The sequence below is a fragment of the Nematolebias whitei genome, chromosome 13 (genome assembly GCF_014905685.2).
Source record: "Nematolebias whitei isolate Nwh7 chromosome 13, NemWhi1, whole genome shotgun sequence".
Classification (NCBI taxonomy): domain Eukaryota; kingdom Metazoa; phylum Chordata; class Actinopteri; order Cyprinodontiformes; family Rivulidae; genus Nematolebias; species Nematolebias whitei.
In genome coordinates this window covers 29,216,272-29,232,417 of record NC_056510.1, presented here as the reverse complement: position 1 = coordinate 29,232,417, position 16,146 = coordinate 29,216,272, and the positions used below count along the sequence as shown (strand labels likewise).

Genomic DNA, 16,146 nt, shown 5'->3' with positions numbered 1-16,146 from the left:
TTGGTTTGTTTTGGAGCTCTGATTAAAGGGCCCAAGAATGGCTGCTGATCAACATTTAACCAGTAAACTAAAGAAGTTCATTCCAAAACACCTGGAGTCAATCTTGTTTTCCAAACCCCAAACCGAAAGTACACAATTATAGAAATAAATACAAAACTTCCAAAAAAATGTCCCACTTGAATGATGTGGTGTGTCGTGCTGTTCAGACAGACCTCAAACTGAGCATCTAAAAGCATCCCAGTGCAGAGCTGCAACTGTAGCACAGTTTGACCCCATCTTTTTTTCTTGTTTTTTGCATCTGAGATGACTTCATGACAAAAACAACCATCTTTTAAATAGAATGCAACATTCATGCTATGTGCAAATAAAAGTTCATAAGTTGATTATGCTGTATATTTAGACATGGAGCAAAATGCAGTTTACACTTTTATTACAATGAAGTTCAAAACCTGTGAGTGGGGGACATTAACTAAACCAAAGAGCACCCCCCAGGATGTCATTGTTTCTTTGTTTGACCTCATCAGTCAATCCCTGCATTGGGACTCACTTTAATGCACCAAACTAACTGCATACATGAATGTTCAGCTACACATAAGATGGCACATGTTACAGTTAAGACACGAGTTAATGCATGCACACTTTCAGAAGATGTCCCCTTGCACTGTGTGTTAGTAAAAGTTTCATACTCAACACTGCTCTAATAGAGGTATCATGCAAGATTACATTCTACCATGCTGTGAGATCATTTGTGAAGTGGGTTCCAGACACAAAGTTAAATGCTTAAAACTCAATAAATGACACAACATAGATGAGCTCTTTTTCAAATAAACAGCGAAGGAGGCTGTTATTACCAGACCACGTCAAACTGCTCAGAGGGTTCGCCTTCTACTTACGTCTGCGGGGACCAGTAGGTTCCTGCCCAGATGCTGATTAAAAGAGAGGCACCAGGCTTCTGTGTACCCATTCATGTTGGGAACATACTTCTTTACTGTGTCGTCATTGAGCCTGAGCCATACACCGTCATCATTGTGGATCTAAGAGAAAACGAGCAACAGAGCAGAGCTCAGCCACGCCGGCTTATTATTGAGGCAACAAAAGGAGAGCGCCCTCGAACAAAATATTTGACTTCTCTGAGGCTGCAGGAATGCTGTGACAATATTAAGCAACAGCAGGATGCAAAAGAGGTTATTGTCACTAGAGCTTTGTCATGAGGATGGGAGTGAATACATTGTGCGCACTCGCAAATATAAAATGTACAATAGTCCCTCACTACTTTGCAGTTCGACTTTCGTGGACTCACTCTTTCATGGTTTTTCAAAGTGAGATTGAACATGACACACAACTGGCTGATGGATGAACCGCACGACCAGCATGGATTGTTTATTTAAAATAAATTATTTTAAATTACTTAGCACTTGCTGCAGCTGTGTGCAGCCCACATGTGCAGGGAGAAGCTCCCTCCTGCAGCGTGTCATGATCTTCGCTCTGTAGCGGAGAAGTGGGCGTGGCCGAGAGAGCTGGCAGAGAGCAGCCAGAGGCAGAGAGCGGAGATCATGACATGCTGTGCTCTTTTAGAGCATGAAGAGTTTAGAAACGTTGTTTAGAATATTGCAAGAGTGTGGGAAGGTTTTAAAAAGCCTTTGTATATATATATATATATATATATATATATATATATATATATATATTCAAATAAACTACTACTTACTTCTTAGGACTTGTACTGCTATTACTACTTCGCAGTTTTTCACTTATCGCGGGTGGACTGAGAATGGAAACCCCGGCAATGAAGGAGGGACTAAGGTACTGTAAATTTGTTACAATTTAACCAAGTTGAATTTTAAATATAAATAAATCACTTGCTCAGAATTTGTATGAAGGTCTTTCAAATAGTCTCAGATTGTTTTGCAAAAGTGTATGAAGCCATATGAAAACCTCTATGGGTGCTAAATATCATAAATTATCACAAAACACTATAAAAAATTACTATAAGCTTTTAATTTTCAGTTGTGGCCTCTAAACTTTGGAACAATCTGCCCCCAATGTCAGACAGGCCGCGTCACTATTTTTAAATTTCTGTTTTCACTTTTAACCCAGTGTGAGTTTTAGTATTTTATTGTTTTGTGGGGGTTTTATTTAATGGTTTTTAATTCTTATTTTTTATTTAAACTAATGGCATTGCTTTTTATTGCTAAGCACTTTGGTAACAACCGCTGTTTTTAAATGTGTTTTATAAATACCGGTAAATTTAACTTGAATTTAATATATACCAATGGTTCCCAACCTAATTTTCTTTACACCTCGGTCCAGGGATGAAATGTCTAAATGTCTTTTAACAGCTGAAACAGATCTTTTGTCTTGGAGCTGAAGACTCCATAATGTAAGCAGCTTCAAACTTTATTGTGAATATGAGGCACACCAGACTCGTCCCCCGGGAACAGCCATGGGTGATGCAAGCTGTCTCTTTATGTTTGGGTGGCCAAGTGAGGGCTTGGTTTTTACTGCTTGCCACACCAAAGCTGTTTGCTTTGTTCCTTACAATAGTTATCAGTAGTAGTTACAGATCAGCACAGCCACCCACTACACCTAACACCAACTGTAGAAACTGTTTCCAAAGCATCAAATAAACAGGAAACACTAAGGTCATCTTTGGAATCACATGAAGTATGTTAAATTCAGTTCACCCCAGTTTAGTGACTAAATGTAATAGTCATTTTAGTATGTTCACTATGAGGAAAATATGATTTTTGTAAAAGACTGTAAATGTCTAAAAATTTGTATTATTTCCTCCCAATGTTGCATAGCAAAAATCCATTGGACCTTTTGTTTTTCCCCAATGTGGCGTGTAGTTTTTGTTTGACATCTTTCTAAGTCTGAAAGTCTGACTCAGAACACCGCATCTGTTTGATGGTATCATTGTCGAGTGATGTCCATAAGGTATGGCGTTGCATAAGTCAAGGCTCCCACATACTCTGGCGTACTGCGTGTACTCCATGAGTCGCGCAGACACTGCACGCGCTGTCCGCAAATGGTTGAGACTTCATACTTGAGCGTACACCCTGAGCGGCTGCCGCCCATCTTCACAGGTAAGAGGCATTTACCTTCGGGACAAACTGAGTTTGCTGATTAATCATTTACTGACACGCCTACTGGACTGACTGACAGGTCGCAAGCCCAGGAGCAGCAGCAGCAGCATTATGTTTGATATAATGTTAATAAAAACGTTCTAAAAAATAAAAAAGCAGAAAGCTCTGGCCCTGCAGCCCACAAATCAGACCGGCCCACCGGTAAATTCCACTTTCCCGCAGCCACCCTGGGCCTGATTTTAATTTGCTTGTGACAAATTCCTTAATTTCTCACAATTTCAGTCATGGCGTCCACGGACAAGGAAGAAGAGATCGCTTGCCTCTTGGAAAAAAACTAAAGAAAAGACCATTAAACCAGACCAGGGATGACGAAGGGAATTTAATACATTGGTGTCACATACAAAACAGTCCAGTCAGTTTATTGTGCAACGCCATGTATGCGTATGTAAAAATTTATCTTAGCGTGGACATGGCTTTCGGGCGTCCGCTTGGAGACCGCATCGAGTCTAATCCGGTATGTGCGGACCTCTGCGGAGTGAAGTACGCCCGCGTATGTGGGAGCCTTTAGTTACAAACAAATGTGTTCAATTTATTTAGTTTTAATTTTTTTTAATCCCATAAACACATAACCACATGTAAAAAGGAGCTCTGTGTGCAATAGCAGTGTTGGATGGAAACTTAGACTTTTTACAATAAATGTAGTGGTATTATTTTATTCTAGGGCAAAACACTGTTAGCCTCTGTGCCATTAAAGTCTCATACCCCACCCGAGTTCTCTGGTGCACCCGGGTTGGAAACCACTGATCTGGACCACTGATCTGGACAATATGTAGAACTTTCCTTTTTCGATTTTACAGATTAAAAATAAAACCCAAACATAAAGTAAAAGTGGATACGAGCGCTCCAGATGGTATATTTATAGTCAGATCTTCAGTCAGTTACCTCTTCTGTGAAAGTGATGGTGCCATTGACATGCACTATGCCTATCTGTTCACTCTGCAAGGAGGGGTGACTACGCACGCGTAGGCCTGCGCTGTCCTTGGACACAAATTTGCGGACCTAACAGAAGCAGAAAGGAAACAGAGATGAGGTGTAAGAGCAAAAAATAGAATGAACAAAAGTGCACTTGAAGTAAAGAAAAGACAAAGCAGGACACTTTTTGGTGGGTGCATGCATTATCCCGCACAGAGCCTGCTGCCAGGTAAACAGTCACAGAAAGGGATGGACAAAGAAGTTTTAAGAGCTTTGTTTTCAGTAGCACAAGTTGGTTAGTTTCTTTTACTTTTACCTTTCTTTGGCTTTTTCTAGATTGGAGCATAAAGTCATGGAGCACAAGATCCAAAGCAGGATGAAAAAGACTGATCAACTACAAACATTGTTGCTTGTTTCTCCATTATAAATCAATTACAGGAAAATATTTTTCAGAAAATGAGTGAACCCAAATTGTCTGACAGTAATCCAATGTGTTTTATTTAAATATTTATTCTGTAGAACTCCTTTTAAAGCATGCCAAACATTAGTCACGGCTACATTATTGTAAACCTTTTATTTATGGTCTCATCTTCTTATGAGAAACATATTAGAGTCATAAAGATAAGATCTGATGACGTGCATTTATATTCAGTAATGTAGCTAAAGTAAAGGTCATGCTGTCGCCTCACTGATGCAACTGCTGGCATGCTTTCTTGTTTAGACTGATCATCTCACACTGCATTTTCCCATAATTTGTTTGTAGACTTAAAACACTCATCATTTATTAAAAGTGTATAAATGTTGCACTTTTTACATTAGTATAGTTTCACCATCAAGCTGAATGAAAATTTTCACCCTATAAATTATGCAGAAGAAAGAAGTACACAAAAAATATACAAAGTTTATTTTTGCTACTACAACTAGAGCATATTATTACGCAACATTACACCTGAATGCTCCGCCTCATCAAATGGGGAATTTATCCTTAGCCTTACTTCCCATGTCTTGTAAACAGATGATTTATTATTAGTTTTCATGTCCATAGATTATTGTGGTTCATTGATGTTTGGTTTGTAATAACACAATTTAAAAAAAGAAAGAAAAATGCTGCCCAGAGGTTCATAACTCACCTTGCTCGGCTGAGGTTCTGTCTTTGGTTTGACCATCTGAGTTCCAGGCGGTATCATACCTTTTGGAGGGTCTTTGACTTCTACCTCCAAACCAGCATCTTAAACACAGCAAATTTAAACATCGTTAGGAAATCCGTCTCAAGTTTAGACAACACTGAAAATCCACAACTATCACACATTAGGTGGTAGGCTGAGAAAGTATACCTATTTCAATGCCATCAATGGTAACATGAATTGTATAAAGGCCAACTGCTCCTGGAGTCCAGTTAGCACTGTAGGTTCCATCAGTGTTGGCACGGATGAGCATATTTTCACTCGGTCTATACAGAGAGAAATCAATAAGAGGAATCAATAAGCATACTGAATCTCAATAATTTGGACATGTCCAGAGGAGGGACAGTGGGTATATAGGTAGAAGGATGTTAGAAATGCAGCTGCCAGGAAAAAGACAAAGAGGAGATTCAGTAGTCCTTCGCTACTTCACGGTTCATCTATCGCAGACTCGCTCTTTTGCAGTTTTTCAAAATAAATTGTACATGAGGAAAAAATAAATAAAAAAATTGTACACAACACGATTGTCAGCTTTAATATTATGTGATTGGGACAGTACAGGATACTGTACAGTAAAAGTTAACAAAAAAAAACAAAATACTTTGGACAGGCGTCGCCCTTTTGTAGTTTTCTCTCAATAAGCCTACACTGTATCCCCACTCATAATGACTACATTTCCCAGAAGCCAATAGTGCCCCACCCAGAAACGCCATTTCCTTCTGCTGAAATACTAGAGCAAATGTGTCAAACTCAAGGTCCGGGGGCCAAATGGGGCCCTCTTGGACATCTTATCTGGCCCCCAAGATGATATGTTAAACATAAAATACTTTTATCACTTGAATTTTTTTCAGTAATCTTTGATTATGATGTTGAATGTGCAGAAGGAAACATCAAATGAGACCAATCAAACTCTTGTTGAGGAACTTGCAACCAAGAAAAGATGTTGGGTATGTAACTTGAATTAATGTAGATTCTGAAATTGGCCCTTAGTTTGAAAAAGGTTTTAATTGTGGCCCCCCGAGGGAAAGTTTTGATCTGATCAAAAAAAGTTCAGTCCTTATTCATTCAGTGACTTCAGCGCCCAGCAGATGCAGAGAGCCGCACGGAACCCACTGGGAACCAGAGCAGATCCGGACCTCCAGACTCAGCGGTCAATCTGAGATCTGCTTGCTGGCCCACAAGGACTTCCGAGTGGGGACATGCCACCCGTAGGTCCGGTGTTCTCTCCGGAGCCCACCAGGACTTCCAGATTTGGACTCAATTAAACAACCATCTGGTCCCGTGCTGGCCATCCGAAGGTCCGGCTCCCCCCAAAATGCGTTTTGGTGCTCAAGGGCTGCACAGAACCGGACCAGAACGAGAGCAGAATTGGATTTTCAGACTCATCGGTCAATCTGAGAGCTGCTTGCCGGCCCATGAGAACTTCAGAGAGGGGGATGCACCACCCATAGGTCCGGCGTTCTGTCCGGAGCCCACCGTTACTACCCTGAGCCAGAGAGCCGACCAGAACCGGCAGGGTAGGGCTGACAAAACGGAACCAAGTTGGACCAGAACAGAATTGCTGCTGTTCTGCAGAGTTGGTGAGTAAAAATTAGTAATTACATATACGTACGAGCGTATGTTGTTAAAATTAATAGGTTTAAGAGTTTAGAACTTCACTTATTGCAGGGGGGAGGGGTCCGGAACGTAACCCCCACAATAAATGAGGGACTACTGTATATGGATGCAGTTTCAGAGGACATGGAGGTAGCTGGAGTGAGGACAGAGAGAGATGGAGGGGATGACTTGCTGTGGCGACCCCTGAAGAGGGAACAACAAAAAAAAAAAGAAGACGAATCTCAGTGGAATACATGATGGGTTTCTGCATCCACTTGCTTACCTCTTTGGGGTAGGTGAAGCAAAGCGCAGCTCTTCAAAAGAGTAGCTTTCATACGCCTGAAAAGGCACAGGGTGTTAGCATGAAAGTAAAAATAAAAAACACCTATCTATAGAAACCTGCTGCAGTCAACTAGCATAAACTATTTACGTTTTTCTCAATAACAAACGCTCTTTTTAAATCTGCAAACTATTTAATAAACCCTACAAAGTGAAAGAGACTGTGTGTAAGTGCCACAAAGCTGACCTTCATCATGGTTATGGCAATGTATCGTGCTTCTTTCACTATCACTGGTTCATACGTGGCCTCCAGCTTTGGAACTGGCAGACCTCCGAAGGTTAGGTCAGGACCAGAAGAAGAAGGGGAGGAGCTTCCAGGCAGCCTCTGCAGCTTCTTCATGTTATCTGGCTGAACTGACTTCTTCTGAGAAACAGGTACCGCCTTCACCTCCACCTAAAGAGAAAACGGAGAATAAAAATATACAGTTGTCAGAAACACCAGAAGAACTACTTAAATTGATTTCAAAATGCAGTCTTGGAAGCAGCAAAAAGTGATGCTCGATACCTTCATGTTAGGAACATGCACCACATCCCCATACTGGTCTTTGGTCTGAACGACCACAGTGGTTGGCCATCCGCAGCGTATGTCATCTTTGTTCAGGATCAGAGAAGTCTTCTGAGGATCTGCGTAGGAGTCAGGCTGTAGCCATCTGGACAGAACAAACAAAGAGAGAAAAGTGCAGAGTTAAAGTTTGAACAGTAGAAGGGACGTTATGGCATAATACATAAACAGCTTGAAGCTTTCACATAATTCTCAGTTTGTTTTTTCATTTTAACATTTGTAAAAAGTCCTGGTTGTTAGAATTGTATTAGTGCCTGAATCAAAGCACAGTAAGGTACCTGGCCAGACGCCCTCCACTTGAGTTTGGTACACAGGTGATGAAGTCCTCAAGGAAAGAATGCTCATTGGTTTGAAGGTGGAGGGGCAGATTTCCCTCCAGAGCCTCAAGGATGGTGGGAGAGTGAGACAGAGCCAGACCCTTCCCCAGAATTCCAGAGTGGGATTTACACACCTGAGTGAAAACAATGGACAGACAGAATAAGAAACCCTACAAGTTGAAGTGCTGTATTTTTTCCTCATGAATAAATTATTAAATCAGAAATGAACAGAAAACACACCTGAAGAGAGGCTTCCTCAAGAATCTCAAGATCTTCCTCCAATTCATTGCCTAAAATAAAAAATATACAGGTCAACAAATATTGTGTTCTCCTCAGAACTGTAATGTATTTCCATTATAAAGGAAAACCAAAATAGCTGCAGCAAACGTCATTCTTCATACCAATAGGAAGGGCCAAATCTTTCTTCATCAGAGCAGCTGCACACACACTGCCAAGGAACGCCAGCTCTTTTTCTAACTGGATGATGCCCTGAAATGTCAGAAGCAATTGCTCAGAAAGTTACTCTACCTTGAAAAGATGACAAGACAGAGTGCATTACAGTCGCACACACAAAAAAACACAATATCCTAAGATGTATCAGGCCTGTTTGTTACGTGACTTGAGCACAATGTAGAGATGGATGACTTGGAGTAGATATTTCCTATTGAAATAATTTAATCAGACTAATCAAAATAGTTCTATTAAATGTAAATAAAATATAAAACTGTATGTTACAGCAAAGTAAGCACATTTGAAAAGGGAGTGTTTATATTTTATTTAATTGAAACGTACAGAACAGACACGAGAGACGCTGCAGTGTTGACTTTAAGTTTTCTATTTAAGGGTTTATGTTATTAGATTATTATAAATGGACTGTACTTTTATAGCACCTTTCTATCTTATCAACAAACAAGGGCTTTACAACACAATCTGTGTCCTCATTTATCCATTCATACAGCACTGTACTATATCTATACAAAGACTAATCAGTGTTTTATCACATTCATACACTGATGGGACACACATCGGAAGCAATGAGGGGTTCAGTGTCTTGCCCAGGGACACTTCAGCATGTGACTGCTGGTGGAATCGAACCCCCGGACAACTGCTCAAACCACTCAGCCACAGCTCCCCCAAGTTACTTTTTATACCTAAATCAAATGCAAAAAAAATCCTCCATTCTTCTTCTTAAAAACAATATCAGCCCTAAAAAAACTATAAAGTCCAACTCTGTAAAGTTTCCGTACCTCATCAGGACCAGGATTAAATTCATATCCAATAGCCACACACTTGAAGCCGTAGAAGCAAGCTTTTTCATCTTTTACATAATCTGAAGCTGTTTCAAGTGAGAAGAGCACTTCATTTCCTAAAAATAGAGAAGACATAAAAACCAGGTGGGTGAGCGGTGTTGAATAAATAAATGTAGACCAAAAAATGGCTGCTTGCTATAAAGTTTTTATTTTACACGGCACATAAAGTGAAAACAACGGACTGTTTTACTGAAGCTGAAGCTTTGAGTCTGACAGCAGTCAAACCCTTCTCATTTGTTTTTACCTGGAAGCACAAGAACAGTGGTCGGCCATCCAGTAGAGCCCGAGAACTTCTTGAGCTCGGTCCAGGTATTAATGGTGTCGTGGATCAGAGGTTTGCCACCAAAGTTGGATAGGTGGAGTGTGCGGCTGGGGATGAGCAAACGAAGAACATCCTCTGGCTGAGCAGTGCCACACTGTGGATCAAACTCAATGGTGGTCCAACGAACGCAGTCTGGAAATGACACCTACAAAAACAGTGAGACAGAATGAGGTTATTTAAAAATATTTCAGTTTTACTATTAAAATCTTTATCAACAGCAGATTAACAGGAACAGTACCCTATATTGTGTGACACCAGCTTGTTTGTAAGGATGGTCACTCTCAATCACGGAGTAGTGGTTTGAGGTGGTGCAAGCTGACAGGCCCTGCTCGGGCAGATTGCCAGTGGTGCTGTCTGTTGACTGGTTGGGGTTGAAGGTGGGTGGGGCGTATTTTTGATTGAGACCAGAGACAGCAGGAAGCAACTCTTGAACAAGTCCAAAGACCTCAACAGCAGCCTGGAAGAAAAACGAAGAGGTATTACAACACATGAATAGTCATATTAATGATAGATAAAAGGATTTACCCTCCTTATTTTAAACGTTACCTTAGGCACCGATGCAGCAACAGGGCCAATGTAAGCCAAAATAAGAGGCAGGAGCATGGAGAAGAGGCTGGAGGAACTCAACAACTCTGGGATATCATCTACTGGAACGATAAAACGACCTATTTCATTTAAAAGACCCAGTGAATCACAAGTATTCCAAACAGAAGAAGTGCTTACCATCAACTGCAAATGATCTGTGAAGGAGGTCCTTTGCAGCTCGGACCACAGCACTAACCACAGACAGAGCTCTGCTGCAGTTTTTGTCCTCCTCGTTGGCTTTACTTAGCAGTTGAGACTGCAGGTCTCCATCATACTCACTCCTTCAGTAGTGAGAAAAACTTGGATCAGATTTGTTTTTAATGTGCAACATGTGAGAAGTCAGGCTCTGTGTTTACCTGTAGTAAAGGACCTGTGGGATCTGACCTCTGGTCTGGTTGGTTCCATTGCTACTCAAGCTGCAAGTGCTGAAGGTGAATGATACACCATCAGAGCACTGCACTGTGGTCATACCTCCATCTCCGTTAGCCGTCCTGCTGCCATAGTTTCGTAACCGGACCGCATACTTTACCCCTTCCTGTAATAGATTAAGGCATAGACTGATAAATTTAACAGATTGTGCATGTAGTCAAAAAATTCAAAAGATGCTAGCAATTTCACCCACATTATCCTGCAGTAAGTTAAACAGATACAGATGTTGACAATAAGTCCCTAAACAACCGTTTCTGGGAGTGCTCGTATACCTTAAGTGGTACAGCCTTATCCATGCGAATCTCTGCGATGTCACTGGGAGAATCATCGGTGCTGTAGGTTCCTTTGACCAGCTCAAGAGACGTCCACCTGTGAGAATGTGCCGAGTCTCCTGGGTGTTCTGTCTGAGCCTGAAATCAAACAGAATAATAGTTGTACAACAAGAAACAAAAAGCTCCCAAGAAACAAAATGAAAATTTGAAATGAAGGGATCGTTTAGGCTGAAATGAGTCATGATTACTTACATCATCTGCGAGCACCTCTAGTTCATACTCATGGATGCCGCCTCCCCCATAGACACAGACACCGACCAGAACAACGCCTGGCTTGTCCACAGTCAGACAGATGGCATCTGGGGAGCCGTTGCCCGTGTTCCAGCTGCGCCCCTGGCTTGTTTTGGTGAAGCGGTTGGGAGATGCTTTCACAGAGTGAAGCGAGTTCAGCCCATCAACCTAATAAACAAGTACATGCTAAAACATGTAGCCAAATATATCAACATTATGACACTTCTTTGTTTAATACAGCCCTTCTCAAATAGTGGGGCGCGCCCCCCTGGGGGGGGGGCCGGAGCAATGCTGGGGGGGGGGCGCATGTGACCCCGAGGAACATTTTGCGGCAGGGAGTAAATTTTTTTTCCCACCATTCTCATTTTGTTAGGGTGCGTTCGGCAACTGTTTGCTAAAATCCGGCAACTCTCAGTCTTAATAATAATAAAGTTATGAACAAATATGTCCGTCTTGTCGTTTGAGGAGCCATGATTGAACCGTGCCGCTTCCCTCTGCTGCTGAACCCGCAGCACGCGTTACCTGCCCCTCTTCCTCTTTCACTTTAACGGGTTTTTTTTTTTTGGTTTGTCAAAGCACAAGTTTGATGTTTTTTTAATACAGAAGTAAAGTTTAATAAATGTTAGGACTCTATTCTTTGCTAACAAATCCTCTGCTCTGGACACATTTCACCCACAGCGCACAGCAACAAAGAGTATAAACTCAAAGCGAGAGCGACACCTGCCCCCTCTTTCACACTGACAACATTTTTTTAGTTTTATCGATTGTCAAAGTACAATTTTGATGTTTTTTTTTATTTGTTGGAAAAACGTATGTTTAACAAATGTTGAGACTCTACTCTTTGCTAACAAAATATATTTTATGTCACTAAACAACTTGTCAGGTTCTTCTCTTGTGAGCGCGTTCCCCTGGACCCACACACACACACACACACACACACACACACACACACACACACCCAGCCCGCTTGCTCTTGCGCTCTTTGCGACTTCTCTGCTGCTCTGAGACCAAGTCCAGGTCCAGATTCAGCTAAACTTTGAGCAGGAGCTGAGAGCTGCAGGATCATGTTTCAAACTCGGCTTCAAAAAGCTGTGCACTGCAAAACGTGCTCATTGTAGCCATTAATCTTGACTTCCTCATTTTGATTAAAAAATAAATAAAAATCAGCACAAATCGTTTTATTCATTTTTGTTTTGTAGGTCAAAGTGTTGTATATAACACTCCTGACTTAAAATGTTGTAGATCAATTTGAATTTATTATTATGTATCGATTGTATGTAATTAGATTTTTCAGTATCAAATGGTCAAAAATGCTTACAGTTAAATAAGGATAGATTTTTTTTTTCAGGCAAACTGATGCACTTTAAGTTTTTTCTGTTACAGACTATAAAACAATGTTAATAATCTTTGTTGTAAATTGATCTATATTTCTATCTTTTTTTATTTAATGTTAATAAGGATACAATGTTATGTAGAGGTGTACTTATAACAATTTTATAGACAAATTATACTATTTACAGTCACGGAGGAGAGTTGGGGGGGGGGGGCGCAAAATGTTTACTTCTTCCTAGGGGGTGCGTAACAGAAAATAATTGAGAAGCACTGGTTTAATCTAACTGGAAAAAAATTGTTATCTTCATGAGAAATCCAGAAAAGTATATTTACTCTCAAATATAAAAAAAGCAGAATGTCTGGGATAAAACTCTCACATGCTCAGGGGAAGTAAACAATAATTATTTATATGAGCCTCTTGACTGCAAAGAGCCAGACGCAGCTGCAGAGGGACCTGATCAGGTACTTGCGGGAGGAAGACTTGTTTCCCTGACAACAGACTGGGGAGAAAAACTGTGGAGTGAAGGGCTGCTGTCAGGTGACGTTACCGTGGCAACAGGAGTCCTGACTGCAGAGCATGAGGTAGCAAACAATGATGATGACAGTCAGTGCACATATGTGATAGATGAGAGGGTGAAAGACATCTGCCACTCCCACATAATGACTCAACATACCATAAGGACAGAACAAAAAACACCCCCACTCCTAAACTTGTTATTGTTTTTAGCAGCGGTCCAGACACCATGTCTGTCACTGTCACTAAAAACTTCAGAAACATTTTAGGTGAAAGAGCAAAGCCTTGATGAAGAGAAATAAGACAAGTTGCAATAACTATAAGCCATGTTATGATTCAGCTGCGTTGAGAGAAAATAGTGCAAACCAATGAATTTAAAACATAATTCAACATGGATAGACAAATATGAGTCAAATTTAAAAACATAAAACTGAAACAAAATGGACTGACTAACTCTCCGTTGACCCTAAAGGTGATGTATAAGAATTTTAAAACTTTTTTTTGTGATTGTTGTTAAGCCCATTGGAATGCTGTTCATAAAATATGTTGTACAAAAAAAAAAAAAAAAAAAAAAAAAAAAATCACTTGACTTTTGTCTTTATGTTCCTGAAAAACAAGTTAACAGAGAACATTCATGATGATTGTTTTCCTTGCAGCCTGTTGTTTGTGTTGTGTGAATGGAGTTACCTCAGAGCCCATGGCTGATGCAGTAAGCTCCGAGACAATGGAGGCCAGCAGCCCACAGGTATTGGAGACCAGGTGAGGAGAGAACAGCTCTACTTCCTTCCTCAAACTCTTCCGCACTGGCAGCACCACAATCACCAGCATCTTCTCCAGTACTTCCCGGAAACTGGTCATACCCATCAGGTTCTCCTCCGTCTGAAGCAGTAAGACACAGACATCTCTAAACCACTTTGGGATTTCTAAACTGTTCACGTTCGATGGTAATGACAAATAAAAGCTCATCAATAAAACCTTTCCTAAGCGACAGTCTAAAGATGAGCAAATAACTCACATGGCTTAGTTTCTCCATATGTGCCACAAGCAGGGGGAAGCGATGCGCTAGGGCAGAGTCGTTCTCAGTGCTGACCTGTTTGACTAGTGAGCGCAGCAGCACTTCTCCATCATATGCAATTGGAAGGATGGATGTCAGCTTCACTGAGGTGTTACACAGAGCGGACATTACAGCTGCCAGCAGGCGGCTGCTGGATGTGCGGAAGTTGGCTTCGGCAATGTCCTAAGGTGAGGGAAGATAATTGTTTTTCTTCTAGGAAGCTAAAACTTTTTTCTGATAATAATAAAAAAACTTGTTTAAAACCAATGATTCTGAAATTCTGAGGATGATTATTTGCTGTATGACATCACCCTACCTGGTCAAGGCAGTTGAGCAGATCGCACAAGCAAGCCCACTGTAGAGCTGGAGTGGGATAAAAAGAGTGAAAGCAGGCGGTGAAGGTGTTGTGACACTCCTGCAGCACAGCCTCCAGCAAGGTAAGCGGCTGAGACAAGTAGCCCTGAGGGTCATTATCCAGTTTGGTCAGGCAGTTGTCCATGCCTTCTGACAGGATCTTCTTCAGTAGGCTGCGTGTCTTTCCCACACACTCTGCCAGCTTGCTTGACTCCTCCACCACAGCTTTGGTGCTGGCTAGAAATCAAACAAGAGAGAAAAATAAACTGAGATTTGAACAGAAGATTTTAAAAAATGGGACGAAATGTAATTTTTGTACTACGCATATTGGAAACAATTCTGGATGAAGTGAGAAAAAAGCAGCATCAGTGCCTATTTTTCCACCCTTTTAAACACAAATCACCAATAAAACTATAATGATATCCCAGTTTCTTTGCTGCAAAGAACCATTACACAATGCATTCAAATGTTTTATGTTCCTACCAGTGATGGGAAATATTTCACAGATGTAGACCCTGAGCAGGCGGAGGCAGCATGTGCCAACAAAGCGCAGTCTCTCCAGGTCCAGCAGCGTGGCCGTGTACTGGAAACCCTTCAGCCCTCGGAGTTCCTCAACACCCAAGACCAGCGTGGTCCAGCTCCAGTGAAGGATACTCAGCAGAGACTCAAAACACTCCTACAAACAGAGATAAAATCAGTGCTGTAAAAAACCTCTTACGACAGTGACGTGGTTTATTGTGAACCACTGATAAAAACACAAACAGTACTCACCACTGAAACCGTACGGGCAAACGAACGTTTTAGGATGTGGACTGGTTCACTGCTCTGCTGTTTTCCTTTAGATGCATTGCCATCATTTGAAGGAAGTCTAATGTAAAAAAAAAAACAAAAAAAAAAAAACACTGTTAACCCTGTCAGCACAAAAAGCTTTAGACAAAATATAGAGAACTTTACGTGCCTGTAAAGAAGCTGAGGTATCTGACCCGCATTAACATCTGTACCGTTGTTTGACTTTTTAGAGCTTTTGAACTGAAAGACCACACTAAAAAAAAGACATAAAAAACAAGGAAACAATGGTAATTATTACTTACAATGCCAAACACATGTATGTATATATGCACAAAGTTATTACGGTATTTGGATAGTAAATGGGTTTTACCCATCATCAGTCGTGATGGTTGCCTGTCCATGGGAACCACAGTCACTGCTGGGACCAGACACTCGGGCCCACGCCACGTACCACCAGCCAAGCTGCAGCAGCACCGGTTCATCAAACATCATGGCATATTTCTCCCTGAAAACAAACAGGAACAGAAATCATATGAAAATTATATTGGCATAGCTTTTTTTAATTTTTTTTTACAAAAATAGCGGCAAACAGGCAAATAAGTATCTATTTATATATTTTGGTGAAAAAGAATGATGCTTCAGCCATACCTGGCTGCACAGTCGTAGGCCAGAACATCAGTCTCGGCGAGCAGATCACCGTCGGTCTCATGGTCGCCCCCATCGGGCCCCAGCTCAAAAAGCTACACAACAACGTTCATTTGAGACATACAAAAACAGCTACAACCATAAATCTGTTCAAACAAACAAGAGGAACTGTCTGTAGAAAACATTTTAAGCAACA

At 41.1% G+C, this 16,146-nt stretch overlaps 1 protein-coding gene across 1 annotated transcript in view; it reads right to left on the bottom strand.

Moving 5' to 3' along the window:
- Positions 1-16,146, bottom strand: part of mycbp2 (MYC binding protein 2) — an 84,495-nt gene that overhangs the window by 24,578 nt on the left and 43,771 nt on the right. The window contains exons 23-49 of the mRNA XM_037686680.1: positions 16,090-16,096; positions 15,954-16,045; positions 15,676-15,810; positions 15,475-15,558; positions 15,288-15,384; positions 15,000-15,192; positions 14,479-14,753; positions 14,124-14,345; positions 13,796-13,987; positions 11,224-11,430; positions 10,972-11,109; positions 10,627-10,805; positions 10,409-10,551; positions 10,232-10,332; positions 9,924-10,142; positions 9,608-9,830; positions 9,301-9,419; positions 8,455-8,542; positions 8,294-8,343; positions 8,015-8,187; positions 7,680-7,824; positions 7,362-7,568; positions 7,119-7,174; positions 5,393-5,508; positions 5,189-5,286; positions 4,029-4,145; positions 894-1,034 (exon numbers count right to left, since the gene is read on the bottom strand). Of these exons, the coding sequence (XP_037542608.1) occupies positions 894-1,034; positions 4,029-4,145; positions 5,189-5,286; positions 5,393-5,508; positions 7,119-7,174; positions 7,362-7,568; positions 7,680-7,824; positions 8,015-8,187; positions 8,294-8,343; positions 8,455-8,542; positions 9,301-9,419; positions 9,608-9,830; positions 9,924-10,142; positions 10,232-10,332; positions 10,409-10,551; positions 10,627-10,805; positions 10,972-11,109; positions 11,224-11,430; positions 13,796-13,987; positions 14,124-14,345; positions 14,479-14,753; positions 15,000-15,192; positions 15,288-15,384; positions 15,475-15,558; positions 15,676-15,810; positions 15,954-16,045; positions 16,090-16,096 (3,817 nt within the window). The remainder of the gene's footprint in view (positions 1-893; positions 1,035-4,028; positions 4,146-5,188; positions 5,287-5,392; positions 5,509-7,118; positions 7,175-7,361; positions 7,569-7,679; positions 7,825-8,014; positions 8,188-8,293; positions 8,344-8,454; positions 8,543-9,300; positions 9,420-9,607; positions 9,831-9,923; positions 10,143-10,231; positions 10,333-10,408; positions 10,552-10,626; positions 10,806-10,971; positions 11,110-11,223; positions 11,431-13,795; positions 13,988-14,123; positions 14,346-14,478; positions 14,754-14,999; positions 15,193-15,287; positions 15,385-15,474; positions 15,559-15,675; positions 15,811-15,953; positions 16,046-16,089; positions 16,097-16,146) is intronic.